Source organism: Carettochelys insculpta, chromosome 26, assembly GCF_033958435.1.
Source record: "Carettochelys insculpta isolate YL-2023 chromosome 26, ASM3395843v1, whole genome shotgun sequence".
In the NCBI taxonomy this organism is placed as follows: domain Eukaryota; kingdom Metazoa; phylum Chordata; order Testudines; family Carettochelyidae; genus Carettochelys; species Carettochelys insculpta.
In genome coordinates this window covers 6,653,803-6,671,816 of record NC_134162.1, presented here as the reverse complement: position 1 = coordinate 6,671,816, position 18,014 = coordinate 6,653,803, and the positions used below count along the sequence as shown (strand labels likewise).

At 42.8% G+C, this 18,014-nt stretch overlaps 1 protein-coding gene across 1 annotated transcript in view; it reads right to left on the bottom strand.

The window, feature by feature from the left end:
• ILRUN (inflammation and lipid regulator with UBA-like and NBR1-like domains) overlaps window positions 1-18,014 on the bottom strand; it is a 51,588-nt gene that overhangs the window by 18,542 nt on the left and 15,032 nt on the right. The window contains exons 2-3 of the mRNA XM_074977405.1: window positions 12,636-12,790; window positions 4,760-4,957 (exon numbers count right to left, since the gene is read on the bottom strand). Coding sequence (XP_074833506.1) covers window positions 4,760-4,957; window positions 12,636-12,790 — 353 coding nt within the window. The remainder of the gene's footprint in view (window positions 1-4,759; window positions 4,958-12,635; window positions 12,791-18,014) is intronic.

Genomic DNA, 18,014 nt, shown 5'->3' with positions numbered 1-18,014 from the left:
ACCAATATTACCACCTATTTGTGAAGTATTTCAAGATACTGTCATTTTTTTACTTAATGATGACTTGTAAAAATAAATATCTGAATTAAGCATGTTTTTTCACTGCATGGCTACGTCTACACTAGCCCCAAACTTCGAAATGGCCACGCAAATGGCCATTTTGAAGTTTACTAATCAAGCGCTGAAATGCATATTCAGCGCTTCATTGGCATGCGGGCGGCCACGGCACTGCGAAATTGACGCGCCTCGCCACCGCGCGGCTCGTCACGACAGGGCTCCTTTTCGAAAGGACCCCGCCTATTTCGAAGTCTCTTTATTCCCATGGGGACTTCAAAATTGATGTGCCTCGCCGCCGCGCGGCTCGTCACAACGGGGCTCCTTTTCGAAAGGACCCCGCCCACTTCGAAGTCCCCATGGGAATAAAGGGACTTCGAAAAAGGCGGGGTCCTTTCGAAAAGGAGTCCCGTCGCGATGAGCCGCGCGGTGGCGAGGTGCGTCAACTTCAAAGTGCCGCGGCCGCCCGCATGCTAATGAAGCGCTGAATATGCATTTCAGCGCTTCATTAGTAAACTTCAAAATGGCCATTTGCGTGGCCATTTCGAAGTTTGGGGCTAGTGTAGACACGGCCCACAGGACACAAGCCTCTACCCAAAACGTTTCAGCTGCAGATTCAGGAATTGCTTGTGGACGCAATGATGGAATTCATTAAATTTCCATAAGAGTCACTTCTGGTTGTAAAAAATCTATGACTTTAAACAAAGGTATGTATTTGGCCATCTCCAAGAAAGTTTCCCCATCACCCCCATGAAGAATGTTTTGTGTGCCCTACTGCAAGTATTATGGTGGGCCAGCTCCTAGCAAGAAAAATGGAAGTATATAAAATTATAGGACATCCCTTCTACTAAGGACAATACTATGATAATAAACTACATTTTTAGTGACTTACAATTCATCTGCACACCTTGATTCTGGGTGTAAGCATATTTCTGGCAGCAAAATATGGGCCAGTTTTGAAACATGTTTATGCACAATGTGAACGGAGAAATTCATTTTTGTTATTCCAGCTTTTGTTGCTTTTCCCACCCAAACTGGCATGCTCTGCCATTATGATGCTTAGTATTAGCATTAATACAGTTTCATTCATGGCTTAAGTATCTTGAGTGTGTGTCTTGCAATTCAGCTAGTCCAAAAAAGTTCAGAACCTCAATGTCAGCTCAGTAGTTAGGGTCATTTGAATTCGAATATGGAGCTCCCTAGATCCTATGAGGCTGGTAGAGATATGGAAATAGCACATTTAGTCCCCAAAAGATGCACTTACTGTTATATTTAAAAAACATGTCTGAGTAATGCTTTAAAATAGCACTACACTCCAAAGGAAGCCCCTTCCAACCCTCTCAGAGAAGACTGTTTTAACACCTTTGGGGTGGTTTTAGGGAGGGAGAGAAACTAAGGAATGACAAAGTTCTCTTCACAATACACCCAAACATTCTGTTGGTCAAAATTAGAGTATGATGTACATATCTGGTGTACATGTCAACCACCAACTCCATTTTCACCATTAAAAAAGGGAATTAATGCACCAAATCATTTGAAAAATGTAAGTAGAAACTAATAAATGAGTAGTGACCTAAAAGATACAACACATGCAGAGATCACCACAGGAAAGCAAATTTCCTCTCTACATGACCTACACATGCAGAAACAAAGACAAAAGAATACTTCTACTGTAAAAATAAAATAACTCCCATGTCTGAAGCATTAATAATTTTATGATCAACTACATCTATAGCTATGCCAGATACAACAAGGGTAATCAAATCATGCTTCAGAGCATCATCTAATCCTGCAGGAGGATCAGGAACGATTTCCACACACAGTGTACAACACTGAGCTAGCTATGAATTCAGAAGACACGTCCTTTCTTGGAAGGAGGCTATCACTCTTGATGAGTATGATTTGACACGATGTCACTTACGTTTCTAACTAAGGAAGGTCAACACCAGAGAAAGCTATAGATGAAAAAACCCAAATAAAGATTTATAACCTTTACCCTACACTTTGCTTCTAATTATCTTTAAAAATAAAAATCATATGCCCTTAACACAGCACTGCAACAACAAAGACAACTGCATATGGAGATATACCTATCTCATAAAACTGGAAAGGACCTTGATATGTCATTGAGTCCAGTCCCCCGCACTCATAGCAGGATTTACCACCATCCCTGACAGATTTTTTTTTAATCTATCTGCCCCAGTTCCCTAAATGGTCCCCTCCCTCAAGGACTGAACTCACAACCCTGAGTTTAGCAGGCCAAAACTCCCTCTGGCATGGTGTGAGGAAGACAAAGCATTTGGTTGTGATAGTGCTTGGTATGTCTTCTGTGATAAGTGGTCTTTGAAATCCCAGAAGGCCAGTATCCAGTATGTTAATCCTGAACAACATTGACTGCATTCCCCATGTTTGTATCAGGCATAGGAAGATGCAGACCTATCAGATCCAAGAAACTAAACACCCCCAACAAAATGGCAAAGATGTATGAATTGGCCCAGTTTATTCCTTTGGGGCCAATGTCAGACTGTTCTCTCTACTTCATCCTTCAGGTTTTTTCCCCCAGTTCATTTTTAAGAGTGGACAAAAGATTTTGCACCAGTTTTCATAGAGCTTTCTTTTACAGTCCATATCCAGCAAATTTTTGCTCAAGGGAAAGCTGTTCGGTGCTCAGCTCTTCTGAAAATCATGCAGCTTGGATGGACACTTGAGGATCCCCTGGGTGTGGGAATTATGTCCACACACAGTGCGAGAGCCTGAGGACAGACAGCAGCCCCCTGTTTGGGCTGGATTGTGAAATGGTATTAAAAAACATTTGTCTTCAAGAGGGCTAGGAAATGAGTTATCACTTCCTCTGACTCCAAAAATAAAGCCAGCCACCTTCTGCCTGTTCTAGAGCAGGGGTGAGCAAACATTTTATGTTGGGCCCCACTTTTTGTCCCTGCAATTATACAGACCCCGCCTTCCCCACCTCACCTGTCTAATGTAATCTAAACCAGAAGGAATTTCAGGTAGGTTAATATAAAAAAAACCTCTTTCAGCATATATAAAGAAAATAAGTACACAGACTGTGGAACTGGAAAAAGGCAAATGTAGTGGCCATGTTTAATAAAGGAAAGAAGGACAATCCAGGGCGCTATAGCCCAATCAGCCTTGCCTCAGTCCCCAGAAAAATCATGGAGGAGATCCTCAAAGCGTCCATTGTGAAGCACTTGGAAGAGGGGAAAGTGATCAGGAACAGTCAAAATGGATTCACCAAGGGCAAGTCATACCTGACCAACCTAATTAGCTTCTATGATGATGAGGGGCTCTGTGGACATGGGGAAGTCAATGGACGTGATATACCTTGACTTCAGCAAACCTTTTGATCCAGTCTCACAATATTCTTACCTGCAAGTTAGGGAAGTATGGATTGGATAATGGACTGTAAGGTGGACAGAAAGCTGGCTAGATGGTTGAGCCTAATAGGTAGTGATCAGTGGCTCAAGATCTGGTTGGTAGTCGATTTCAAGTAGAGTGCCCCAATAATTGGTTCTAGGGTCTTTATTCATGACCTGGTTGAGGGGATGGAGTGCACCCTCAGCAAATTTGCAGATAACACGAAGCTAGGGGGACAGGTAGATATGTTGGAGAGTCGGGATTGGGTCCCGAGTGACCTAGACAAGTCACAGGATTGAGCAAAAAGAAATCTGAGGTTCAAGAATCCCAAGCCTTGTTACAGGCTAGGGACTGACTGGTTAGGGAGCAGTGCAGCAGAAAAGGAGCTGGGGATTACAGTGGATGAGAAGCTGGATATGGTCAACAACAATGTGCCCTTGTAGCCAAGAAGGCTAATAGCATATTGGGGTGCATTAGGAAGAGCATTTCCAGCAGATCTAGAGAAGTTATTATTGCCCTCTATTCGGCACTAGTGAGGTCTCATCTGAAGTATTGTGTCCAGTTCTCGGCCCCCCTCTCACCCCAGTATAGAAAGGATGTGGATGCATTGGAGAGGGCCCAGCAGAGGGCAACAAAAATGATTAAGGGGTTGGAGCACATGACATGTGAGGAGAGGCTGAGAGATATGGGCTTTATTTAGTTTGCAGAAGAGAAGAGTGAGGGGTTATTTGACAGCAGCCTTCAACCGCCTGAAGGGGGGCTATGAGGAGGATGGAAAGAGACTGTTCTTAGTTGTGACAGATGGCAGAAGCAGCAGCAATGGTCTCAAGTTACAGAGCAGGAGGTATAGGTTGTCTATTAGGAAAAACTATTTCTCTAGGAGGGTGGTGAAGCACTGGAATGCATTATCAACAGAGGTGGTGTAAATCTCCATCTCTAGAGGTTTTTAAATCCCAGCTTGACATAGTCCTGACTGGGATGATTTAGTAAGGGTTGATCCTGCTTTGGGCAGAGGGCTGGACTAGATGACCTCCTAGGGTCCCTTCCAGCCCTAGAATTCTATGATTCTAATGTAAATATTACTCTTATATAGATGGGATTCTAATGTAACTGTATTGGCAGTTATTCCATTAAAAAACACAAAAGAATAGAATTTACAGTACTTTTAGATTGTCGTTTGAATATTAGGAGGGTGGTTGGGATACCAGCCAGTACTGGGCCAACACCTCCACAAGGATGAAGGCTCCTACCTTGCATGCTTTGGGAGCATTACAAATAAGACACAACTGCAAAGGGAGTGCAACGGGGTGAGGGGGAGAACAACACTTACCTCCATAATAGAGTCCTGTAGCAGTGCACATACGCCACTGTCCCTGATACATTCCCGCTGTGCTGGGGCTGCACATCTGAACGCTGACATCTGCAATCTCCTGGGGCTCTAGCGACCTGACCATCACCATGTTTACATGGCCAAACTGGTCTCCTCCAACGTACTTAAGACAAACCCCTGGGGGCCATGCCTCTGTCCCTGGTAGAGCAGAAAAAAAAAAAAGGCAATGAAATGTCAGTGATACTGTAACTGTAGCGACTACATCCGCTCCTCTTCTGGAAAGTGCCTGTCTAAGTAGATAAACATTTATTAAAATAATCAGTTACATTGTCCCATTGAACAATCAAGGGAATTCCAAGTTGTCTAACGAATACCAGCCTAGTGAAATGGTCTAGTTCTCATACAACAGCCATCATTTGACCAAATGAAAGCAAAGACCTGGAGAATATGCACAAGTCCTTTACAAATGGGAAATTCAGAGCTGCAAGTTTAACAAAGGCCAACAGTAATCAACATATTTGAGCGAGAGAACTGTGATGACATGTTCAGCTGCACTTAAGCCATGTTGGGGAAACATGTAGGATACAATAAACACGACCAGCTAGTTTTTCCATTCAGTTGTACAGTTTTTGCCCTCCCCTCCCTCATCTCATAACTGAAATTATTGTAACAGGCTTCAGGTGACAGGCTCCTTCTTCAGTTTGTTGGCAGTCTTGCAAAGAGCAAATGGTTTTGTGTGCCCTCTTTGTAAACTTACAAACTATAAGTAATATATTGTTTTATTTCTCCTTCCTGCAGTGATACCTACTCAGCTCCAAGACTGGGGAGCTGAACTCAACAGTATATGCTGAGATCCAAGTTTAGGTTGCAGTTTTACGGTCTGATGTAGCATGAAGAAATGGAGCAAGATGGTACTATATTTGGTGCACACAGAGCAGCTGATTTTAAGACAGATGCAGCAGCTTAACACAGTGGCAAAAGAGATGATGGTGAGATGGAAACGTTTTCTACTACTGTTGATAATGGCTTTGAAAGAGTTGAGCTTGGCTTCGGTGAGTGGGTGATCACTGCCAACAGCCCTTCATACAGTCCACAACAGAAATCAAGAGCTGACTCAACTGGTGGAATGGTTTACTTAGCTCTATGCACAAAGCCAGGGCAAGCACATGGACGGAGTGGAGTGCCCTATCCCTGCAAGTATGTGGTTTAGAAAAGAAAAGTCCTGATTAACAAGAAAGGGAGGCATCACCTTTGTCAGGATGGTAGGGTGGAACTGCAGCTGCACTTAATCCTTGAAATAATAAGAACAGTTTATGCGAGCTCCGAGGTAAAGGCCCCACCTCTGACAGCCACCTGGTCACAAGCCACTTTATACAAGATAGACTAGGGAGCATATAGCCAGGGGCTCAAAGAGGGAGGCAATAAGAAAAGAGAGCAGTGTTCCCTCTATTTTTTTTTCATTTATGGGCAAAATAAATTTTGTCATGTGCATCAAGGTATTAGTGCATGTGCACCACCAACAGAAACACAGGCTGTCAGTCCTGGGTACTCAGCTTATAGGGAACACTGCAATAGAGTCCCAAGGTGGCAACAGCTGTCTTACCTCAGGTACAGCCTATTCAATCCCTGAAGAAAATGACCCATCACCAGGTCTCCAAAGAGAGACTTCATCCTGGCCCTCAGGAAGGCTGAAATGAAACCAACAGATCCTTGTGCTTTAAACGAAGAAGGTAATCCAGGAGGAAAAGGCCGGTGGCTCAAAGCTCAAGGCAGCTTAGCCATGACGTTTTCATGTTGTCAGGTGGAGCGACTCCAGGTTTGGGTGGCACAGTCTGCCAAACTCCTGTGCCAACAAGTCTGGGAGCAGGAGAAGTGTTACAGGCCGAAGCACTGAAATGGACAGCAGCGTGCTGTACCAAGGCTTCCTTAGCCATGCTGGGGCAATCAGTATTACCACTACCCTGTCCTGCCAAATAGTAAGAACCCCCCGTGTATTCAAGGCACCAGTGGGAAAAGCAAACAGGACTTGATCCATCCAGGACAGGTGGAATGCATCCGACAGAGATCCCCTGTCCATAACCCTAAAAGAAGCAGAACAGTGGCCATTTCCTGTTCCACCAGGTCACCAACAGGTCCAAATGGGGATAATCCCACTCTTGGAAGATGGACAGGACCAAGTCTGCACAGGGAGACTACTCTTCAAAGTTTAAGGATTGGCTGAAGCCATCTACCAGTTCTTTCTGGGCCCTTGAGAGGTATGAATCCTGGAGATGAAAGTTGAGAGACACACAGGTCCCACAGCAGCACGAGGGCTTCCCAGTATCACCCTGTTGATTGATATAAAACAAGGTAGTGGTGTTGTATGTCAAGACCAGGACATATCTGCCCTGGTGGTGGGACTGGAATGCCTGGCAAGTTGAAACCCTCCTCTCACAGCTCCTGAACATAAATATGCATCCACATGCTATAGGAATCCTGAAAACAAAACTCTCAGCTGCAACCACCAGTCGAGGGACTGCAACACTGCCCATGGCACTGTGCTAACTCTATCTAGGGGATGCCTGGCCAGCCAACACATGGACACCAGCCACCCCTGTAATTGTCACAAGCACAGGCAGGCATGGTGAAGCACCTAAGTGCAAGAGGCTGTGTGTCTGAGAAGCCTCATGCATTTGCCAGTTACCAGGCACCACTGCAATGCAATGATGAGGTGTGCCATAGCCCAAAAGTGGGCTTTGGGTAAGGACGCAGTCACCTGAGAAGAATAAAGTAGGACCCCGATGACCCTGATTCTTTGTGTGGACATGAGAGTAGATTTTGGCATGTTGAGTATCAGGCCCAGACAGGCAAATGTCTCTTTGGCAAAAGGCTACACAGCACAAGACCTGCTCTGGTGACCCGTCCGTGATCAACCAGTCATCCAGGTACAGTTAGACCCGAATGCAGTTCTGGCAAAGGAATGTTACCACTACAGTCAGGGATTGCGTGAAAACATGAGGTGTTGCAACCAGGCAAGAGGGAAGCACCCTGAAAGGGAAGCGTCTGCTGCCTCAACAAACCTCAGGGAGCATCTGTGGGTTGGCATAATCAAAATGTGTGTCCTTGAGCTTAAGAGGAGAGAACAAAGGCCCCCAGATGCAGGGAAGAAATAATGGAGGCCAGGGATACCAGGTTAAAGTGGAACTTCTGGATGAAGGCATTCAGTTTTCTGAGATCTAGAATGGGGTGCAGACTCCCACACCCCCTTAGTTTTAGGCATAAGCCAACACAGAGTAAAATGCCCTGCCTATGAGGACCGGAAAAGAAGCAAGTGGGCTGTTGAAGCCAAAAGTAGCGACACTGTGGGGCGGGCATGTGAATTCCTAAGGACTTCAGGGTAACCTTGCAATTCTTAAGACGGTGGAAGCTGCTATACACCCGATGGGCTACAATAAATTGCAGAGGGGAACACATCCTTCACCCTGTCATCATCATCACCACCACCACTAATGGGCTAAGCACCCATTGGTGTCCAATGTGTCCCTTGCTATTTCCTTCCATCTTTCCCTGTTCAGTGCGGAGTGGCTTAGTTTCTGTAGACTAACTCTGCACCAATCTACTATATCATCTATCCATTCTCTGTGGGGTCTGCCTCTCCTATTCCAACCACCCATTATGCCGAATACCAGAGGCTTGACTTTTTGCTCACCTGGTCCCCTGCAGAACTCGAATGAAATAACTGATAACTCTATCTACATTACAAAGAACTATATGCAAACAATACAGAAGCACACACACTAAGGAAAAAAAGAGGTGGAGGCTCCAACACCTGTCACTATGGAAAGAAGGAATTCACTTAGCACCCAGCTGGCAGGAATATATATATGACACCCACAGAGGGCGCTCCAGCCAACCCATTCAGTACCACTAGGGAAAAGCATTCCAGTAATCATGTACCTGGCATGTGCAAATGCACACTAGAATGCACACCAGCAGACACTCGAAGAACAATCTATACTGTGCAGGTAATGCACCCGGGGCAGGGCAGTAAATTATTATTTGCGGGTGGCTGGGCCTAGAGGGAAAACTATTAACTGAGGAGATAGCGTGGGACAGGTGGAAAAAGATCAGGACACCTATTTTTAGATCTAGCTACATTTAGAAACAGCACAAAGGTAGAGAACTCTTGGCAAAGGAAGATCTGAGTGGCTGGCTAGCCTTATGCTGCAATGTATGGGAGTTATGGAGCATGACAGCTTTTGTCTAAAAGTGTGTGCAGACGGGCAACATCTATTTGTTTTAAATAATACGTGACTTATCAGTTTTAATGAGTTTATGTCTGCCAGGTGCTTAAAGTGCTATAGCTGATTACCGCCATAAACACGAAACGATGGTTATGCCATTCTATTTCAGTACATGCATTTCTCAGGAGATGATACACTGTAGTGACTGTCCAAAGGAGCTCACAGCAACTAGGACTAGAGTGGGAGAAGGAAATAAGTCGGCTGAAGCTGGTGATTCTTTAACACTATTATGTAAGTTAGGTTAGCCTGCAAAAAGACCACCACACTGCAGAAGGACTGGACCTTAGTTTTTGGTAACAGGCAGAAAGATCTGCCTTAAAGCAGCTTATTCATAAGCAGCACTACGTGCTCACAGAATTCTAAGAGACTTATACAACAAATGAAGTACACAATAGCTCTGCTCTCCGCACCATGCAGAATGCAGCTCTGCCACATCAAATCCCTCAAGGTAATGCCTCACTCTTTTCCCCCCCCCATGTTTTAGTACTGAAGTCATTTAAAACAGGTTGCTGCAGCATCTTTAAGAATCCTGGCTTCACTTCAGCATCTCACCTAGCAAGATCTTATCTTGAACAACATTCTAGCCCTTAGATATTACATCTTATATTTAAAAAGTATTTTAATTAAGACACTAGCCTAATCTGCATTATAGCAACACCAACACAAAAACAGTAGTTACACCGGACTGCAGCTCAACCAAGCCGTAAAAATGTGGTCTGGCCCTTGTGGATAGGCCTAATTATTGTTGTTGCCAAAATTTACAGAAGTAATGGCTTAGTTCCCATGGAAGCCAAAGTAAAGTTTGGTTTAGAAAAGAGACCATAAAAAAACAAGGAATCCAATATTAAGACTTTTCTTTCAACTCCCTACCCACATCTTACAAGACCCAAGGATTTCAGGAAGAGAAATAAATTTTTAAAGACAACATAACATTCGTTGTATCCAAAAACAAAGTTGGGGTTTTTTTTGGTTTTTTTTTTTTTTTTTTTTTTTAAGAAACAGATTGTACATGGTTTCATAAAGGCACATCTTTCTTTCTGGGGGAGATTTTATGAATTAACCACAAAAACAGAGGTACAAAAAAAACAGAGAATGAGGAGCGGAGAGCAAAGGCTTTTAAGTTACTAGACACACCTCGGTCAGTAAACAGTAGAAGATCTCATGTGTGGAGATTTCATTTGGAATGGAAGTATCCTCCAGCCTCTTTCTGACAAGTTCTGAAAGTTAGGATCCAGACTTTTAGGAAACTCCACCTCAGCTGGTGAGAAGATTACAGTGCCTTTGCTATGGGAGTTGCTAGAAGGAAAAAATCGTTGACCTGGGATCTATCCCTCATTTCTAAAGCACGTCTCATATTTGACACTAATTGCCTATATAGTATATAGATAGTACATGTATGATTTGCCAATTGGTTTTGATAATTGGGGATGAAGTGCTCAGTCACCTTTTCATTTTACCCCAACAGCCACCAAATACACACAAGAAAATCCAATATGACAGTCTATCTTGGCCTTCCTTCTTGTCCTTATATCCTCTTTCAAAGTCCAAGTTTTTTTTAGGCTGGGGGGCTTTAATAATGCTTATTTTATAATGTTTGGCATATTACCATGCAGTGCTCCAGGCCTTGTGGCAAGACGACTCATTTATTATTTTTAACACAACTACTGTGCTCATAAACAATTAGCATTAGTCCTTGTTATGAGATCACTCTTCTGCACAGATGAAGCCAAAGCTTGACAAGTACATTCAGATCCATAGGTTAACTATGCATACGACAGCCAGCCATTGCAGTACTCAAGGACAAAGCATTATCTCTGTCTGAATCCATGGATCCCAATTTCCTCCTGTAATTACATCCCAGTAGATAAATGGCTGAGGATCTATTTTGCCTCGTGTTTCTTCAGACTCACATGGAAATGATTGTTTGACTTACCTCACGCTGGAAAGTTGTCTCCACAACTTCCATCACACCCTATACTCTGGGAACCGCCACAAGATTACTCTATTTCTAATTTCACACAATTCACAGTGTTTTAACAGAATGGCAAGTACCACAGCCATCCAATTAGAGTAATTTAGTCTGACTTTACACCATCATCACCCCTCAGAGTTGCATCATCTCCACCCATGTCCTGACATTGTTATTGGTTCTACAAAGTCCCCCACAGTCAATAGAAGAGAGAGTACACAGATCACAAAAAAACAAAAAAGAACAAAATGTAGTTCTAACATACCGGCTGCTCGTGAATTTTAAGGAGTTTAAATAAAAAAATTCTGATTTATAAATGGGCTGAGTTCACTTGCTGAAAGACATCCCTTGTTAAAGGTAAATTGTTTCCAACCTCTAGTTGGAAGAGATCCAATTAGAAGAGCCTTTTTATGAGAGAGAAAAGACTGAAGATAAGAAAACTCATAATGAAAGAATAACTTCTATTACATTTCATTCTTACTTGGCAAATTCCAAAGGAAGAAATGGGAGCTCTTGGCCAAAAGACCACTAACAGCACAACCTCTCACATCTGCCTGAATCAGAATTTTTTATAACACTGTACCCAGGCAAGCACTGATCCTACTCCAGCTGCCACAAAGATACTGATTTCAGTGGTGTGCAGTCTGATTCCAGAGCACCACTCACTCGATTCATGATTGTAAGGCTAAACCTGTTCCAAAAGAGTTATTCTAATATAACAACCATCCCAATTAAATGCTCCCCTCCCAAGCACAGGAATAGACGAGCAAGAACCAAGAATTCCATCAACATAAACAACTATTTTAGGACTACTTCTAGGTCACATGGCTTCATTTTCAGATTGAAAATTTTTATTACAAATTCCTCCTCCACATAGTTTGAAATGTTCAGGATATCAAAGAGCCAAAACAGAAGGTCTGAACAGAAAACTAGCATCCCCATAAATACAATGGTGCTACCAGATAGTTTTTACATAGAGGTCGAAGTAAAGACAGCCAAAAAAGTCATAGACTAATAAAGGGAACAAGAGAAAACATCAGCTCAGTTCTGAGGGATGGAAACCACTGAAGTGATCAGCTATGCCTGGGACTGAAAAGAAAAAGAAAGACTGTAAGATACTTGTATGTCCATATAAGCACCGTCTGGTTCTAATCCCCGTTAAGTTACATCTAATGCAAAATAAACTGTCTTGGGAAAGGCACTGAGGAAGATAGAAAAGGAAGGAGCCTGAGGGAATAGCCAAAAGAGGCTAGGCTGCAGATATTACATGGCATTTACTTTCTTTTCTTTCTAGCCTACAGAGAGGCCTTGGTATTACATCACTAGACTTACTTTCCTTGAGGAGTTAAAGTAGGTAAGACAGAAATTACAGCTCCCCTGCACCAACATAAGACGTTTCCATTTCCCCCAAACATCAATGTCCAGAAAGGTGAATATTTTCAAAGGCACAAAGAAACGAGATATAGACACTTAGCTGCTCCTTCTACCTGAAAACTTCCCACTTGATTAACACCTTGACATGAAAAACTTGTACTGCTGCAGAATAAAAGACAATTTTGAACAGGATCTTTGTTTCTGTGACACTTCCAGTTCAGTTTGATGAAAAAGATGTACCCCCATTTACCTGTGTTCTGTATCCTCCATGTTTTTGTAAACTGAGTATCAGGTGGGATGGACTCCCCTTCTCCTATGGTAACATCTTCTACGAAGGACATGGAGGGCACATTGATGTTTGGACTCTCAAAGTCATAGTAGGCGCCAATGGCTGCTTGCAGGTTCCTGCAAAGCATAAGAGAATGTAACCTTAAGTATAGGCCAATTGAATTAAGTCCTTTTCAAGGGCTTGTAACTCTCCATTTCTTAAAGCTAAACAAACAAAAAAAGAACATTAGCTCTGTTAGGTTAACATTTGAGTATAATGTCTTCTGATCGCCTGGCTCTATGGGATGGATACAGCACGAAGGACTTATACAGAATTACTCATTTTTCAATGCCGAAATACATGATACAGACCCTGTTGCTTTCAAGATACATGGTTATACATAGAATGGCAAGAATTCCAATCAAAGAGCCTATTTATTTACTATTAACAGCACACAGTCCTGAACACAATTCTGGCTCCACACAGGTTATAAAACTTATTTCAGACAAGATACTTGAGATACAGTAGATCAGGTGATAGTAGAAGCCTGCAGCAGCAGACACGTGTTTGAGGGCTATTCAATGTTATGGCCTCTGGAGCCATAATCAATCCTTTATAAATTAAGTTATTTGATGAACAGCTTCAAAAGAATGCTCAAAGGATTGGATGCAAATTCAGGAGTCCTAGGTTCAATTCCAGGCTACACCATTAACTCACTGGCTGTGTTTACACTTGCATTCCTCTTTCGAAAGAGGTATGCAAATGATGGAAAATGAAAATGGGGTGCAGATTTGTGTATCTGACACCTCATTTGCATACTCTTGTTTCAAAATAGCTTCTTTCGAAAGAAGAAAACCAGCGTAGACACTGCTCTTTCGAAAGTAAATCCCATCTTCGAAAGAATCCTTCTTCCCAGAAAAGAAGGGGGAAAAAAGCTATTTTGAAACAAGAATATGCAAATGAGGTTTCACATATGCAATTCTGCACCTCATTTGCATTTTGATTTCCCTCATTTGCATACCTCTTTTGAAAAAAGGAATGCAAGTGTAGACACAGCTACTATGAAGAGCTTCAGGCAAGTCACTTAACTTCCCAGAGGACCCATCAAAAATAGCTCATACCTCACAGGCACACATTGAGAGGACTCATCAGCAAAGTGATGCAAGACTGTTGAATAAAAGGTACCGTTGCAATGAAGAATGGGTGAAGTCTTACGGAAGATGTTGAGTTTAACAACCAACCCTCATTCAGGATACAGGCAAGAAACAGTTAAGCTCCTTTTTTGATTAAGATACAAGAGCCTATACAGAGAATCACTCAAAAACACAAGCCATAGGCAAGACCTATCAGCAACTGTACTATACAAATAGACAGGACTCACAGGCAGCAGAAAGCGAACCCAAGGAAAGTGAGTACTGTTTGGTACACCAGATGTGGGTCTGCAAAAATAACCACCCAAACAACTGGTAAATAGAACCTTGTCAGAAAGCCAAGACACCAGAAAAAAGCATTTGCAGTATGACACTGACAAAAAGCAAATAGGAGGGATTTTTGGGGTAGGGGGACTGAAGTGAGGCTAGGAGCACCAAGCAAACAAACAGCCTCCCATACAATTTCTGTTATGTTCAGGGAAGCTAGATGTGGTGTACACTCATCACACACAAAAATGGTATGAGATCCCTGGCATAGGGGCAAAAAAAATGCAATAAAAACAAAAACAATCAGAAGTACATAACTGCTTCTGTATGAGGATGGAGACTGAATACACTAGAGAGCTTACAGTGGTGCAGTTGCGCTGCTCTAAGTTTTTAGTGTAGCTGCTCTAAGCCAACACATGAGCTCTCACATCAATTTCATTAATCCAGTGAGTGCCAACATAGCACTGTCCACACCAGTGATTAAGTTGCAGTGGTGCATTCACACCCTTGCATGACATAAATTACGCCAAAAGAAATGGTAGCATAGATGCAGCCTAAAAAGGCCAGAACCATTCATCTTAGAAAAAGAGATGACTAAGATTGATCAGGGTCTGTAAAACCATGAATGGTGCAAAGAAAGTGAGTAGACGGTCCAACTCCGAAATCCAACACACTCTCATATGGCAACATGCAGAGAGTCCCAGGGCTGGGAGGAGGAGGAGGAGCCAGTCAGACCAGCAGCAGGAGCCCAGGGAACGGCATCAGCGAGGAAATCTGGGCTGGTAAACTGGCAGCCCAGGCTTACGGTGTCTCATTGCTGGGACCAGGCAGGAAGCCGTGGCTCATCCCCAGGTCCAGCCAGGGGTGAAAAGGGGCAGGAGAGAGAGAGAGAGAGAGAGAGAGGAGGAGAATTGAGCAAATCCCTGTCTGGGGACTGCTCAGGTCCTGAGTGTGTTGAACTAGGGAGGCTGAACCTGTAGTTAATTATTTATTACTTCACATAACACAAACACACAATGAAGTTAATCGACAGCAGATTTAAAAGCAACATATGGAAGTAATTCTTCACACAATGCACAGTCAGCCTATCAAACTAATTAGACCTTCAAATGTTGCAAGAAAAAGTAAAAATGTGTTTAAAGAAGAATTACCTAAGTTTATGGAGAAAAACTCTGTGGCTAATTAGCCAAAACAGTCAGGGACACAACCTACCCTATATTCCTAAACCTCCATCTGCCAGAAGCATTTCATACGGGCCACTGCTGGAACACAGGTTTATGGGCTAGAATGGATGATTGGTCCAACTCACTATGACTGTTCTTACATTCTTCTTAACAGGATTGCAAAATGTTAATTATCAGTATCCCCTCCTAATGGAAACATCCCTCTATACCAGTACCTCCCAATTTTATTTGGCCATGGAACCCTTTTTACCTCCAGAGTTTTGTGGAACCCCACTTCCAGGCTCTAACCCCCTCAGCCTCCAACTCCGCCCCCCCATCTTCAGACTTTACCTTCCTCAGCCCCCAACTCTACCCCCTATCCCCAAGCTTTACCCCACTGTCCCCTAGGATTAACCCACCTCAGCCCCAAATCAGCCCCCGAGACTAACCCATCCATGGCACTGGCTGAGGAGCCTACACCAGACAACCATGTGCACCCAGAAGAAGAAAGGCTGGCAGGCGTGAGCTGAGCCATGCCCCCCAGAAGGGTGTGGCTGCTTGGATAGTGGGGCGAGTGAGGGGCTCTCTGCGGCTCCCTGCCCCATTACTGATGAAATAATGGAACTAAATTCAGTTAGTTGAATGGCTAGATCCCTCCTGCCACCTGCCAGCCACTGAACTAATTACATTTACTTCTACTGTTTGAGCGATGGTAGGACACAGAGATGCAGATGGGCCAGCTACTGTAATGGAATTTCCTCACGGAACCCTTATTTTCACTTTGCAGGATCCCAGAGTTCCGCAGATTATCATTCCAGAAACATTGCACCAGACCATTTCCCGACCCCATGCTGGCTAACTGCTCGAGGCAAAAGTTCTAACAATCCTGTATGAGAAATATATCTGTAGAAGCTGTCAGGATGGAAGGAACAGGGGATAGACAGCTTCGTTTTAAATACATTTACTAACCACAATCACAACTGCATTAACTTACACTTTGTCTTAATCAAGGAGAAAGTATCCAATGTATCAGGTGACAGTGGAACAATGTCCTACAGGATATATAGGTATTTATACAGTCAAATAGGGTAAGGATCTTTTTTTAATTGTTTGGTTTTACATAACACAGAGCAGACTTTGATCAGAATAGCCACCATGCAAGATTTGCACCGACACAATCAACGAATTTTAGACAACAAGCCATTGTTCAATTATAGGTATTTTTGATTTAGGATAGATGGGACTATATTTAAAACAGCGAGCTCACTCAAATGTTACTGGAAGGGTGCACGTTACATGAGCCAAGAAATGAAAGCAACTGCTTGGTTTTACGTCATAGGATGCCTGTTGCTCATACACTGAGCAAGATTTACATAACTCATAATGGAGCGGTGCTCAGACATTTGTATTCACTCCTCTGGTTAACACCCTGATCTAGACTTGAGTCTTGACTGAAATTTTTTCGCCACATTAACCTGATCCAAGGTTAAAGGTATTACAGTAGCCAGACATACTACTATTGCATACAGCTCTTCCCCTCCATCCATAAACAGAGATAAATCTCCACACATGCCGAGATGTCTGATTTCTAACAGGCAGCAAATAAGCAAAAAAACCATAGAGCTAAGAGGGAAGAAACAAGAAAACAACAGACAGATTGTGAGGGAAAATTCTGCAGCAATTCTGAATGCAGAACGCAGTATTTAATAAACTGTTTGCTTGGCTGTAAACATACTTCAGAGGTTAGTGGGTTATTCATGCATCAAGGTCCTCTGCCAAGTCTCTTTGCCTCCCTGTGTCATATTTCATCAGCTTGCTTTGCCACTGGGGAACCAATCGGTCTGCTGCAGCATTTAATAAATAAATAAATCACACTGAACAAGATGCAAGGTGTAAAGCAAACTTACTGTCCCAGTGAATCCAGAAAGCACAAATCCTCCATGCAGCATACCCCAATACAGTGCACGTAGATTGTGTTTTAAAGGTTTTGTTCAATTTTTGTTTGTTTTATTTTGGACCTCAATAGAGGATTAAAGGAAATCTTTAGAGACTAAACAGAAAATCAAAGTAGCCACACAGGAAAGTAGAAGGAGGCAGTCAGAATGACAAAGCAAAATTCCAACCAAAGTTCATACCAGAAAGTACTCTGACATTGAACTGCTCTAAGAGATACTAGGGTAAGGACATGTAATACAGCCCTTCTGCATGAAATGCCCACAGTGGATGCATTTTGAAGTCACCAACTGTCTCATTACACAATTAGATTAGAAAGCAACATTCCCTTGTTGTCTTTGTCTTTTGGTAGGCATCAAGTGGAGTATGAGTTTAAACATGGTATGTCTTCTGTTGGGAGATCACACATTTCACTAGCAGATGGACACAACCAGTAAGCCATTTGAACCTTCTAGTACAAAAAAAGTGAGGCAGCTATGATTCAAGTTTCCACCACTAACTCCTGACCTCCAGTTAAGTACCAGAGACATTTACAAGCATCAATTGTGAAAATCAGAAAAATACTTAAAACCAGAAATCTCCAGTCTTTAGAGAAAAAGAATTGTAAAAAAGAACATCATACAAATCGATCTTTCACAAAGGTTTAACATCCCCCTATGGCAACCTAGGCATCCCACAAACACCTACATCCTCTGAAGAGAGTCATTTTTTTTTAAAACCTGTCAGGAGCTCTTTTCATCTATCCTGGTTTAAAAAAAGTTTCGTAGGCTAGTTAAAGACAGGGCAAAAGTTAATATCTTGGCATTACCCTTTAACTTCCAAATGTT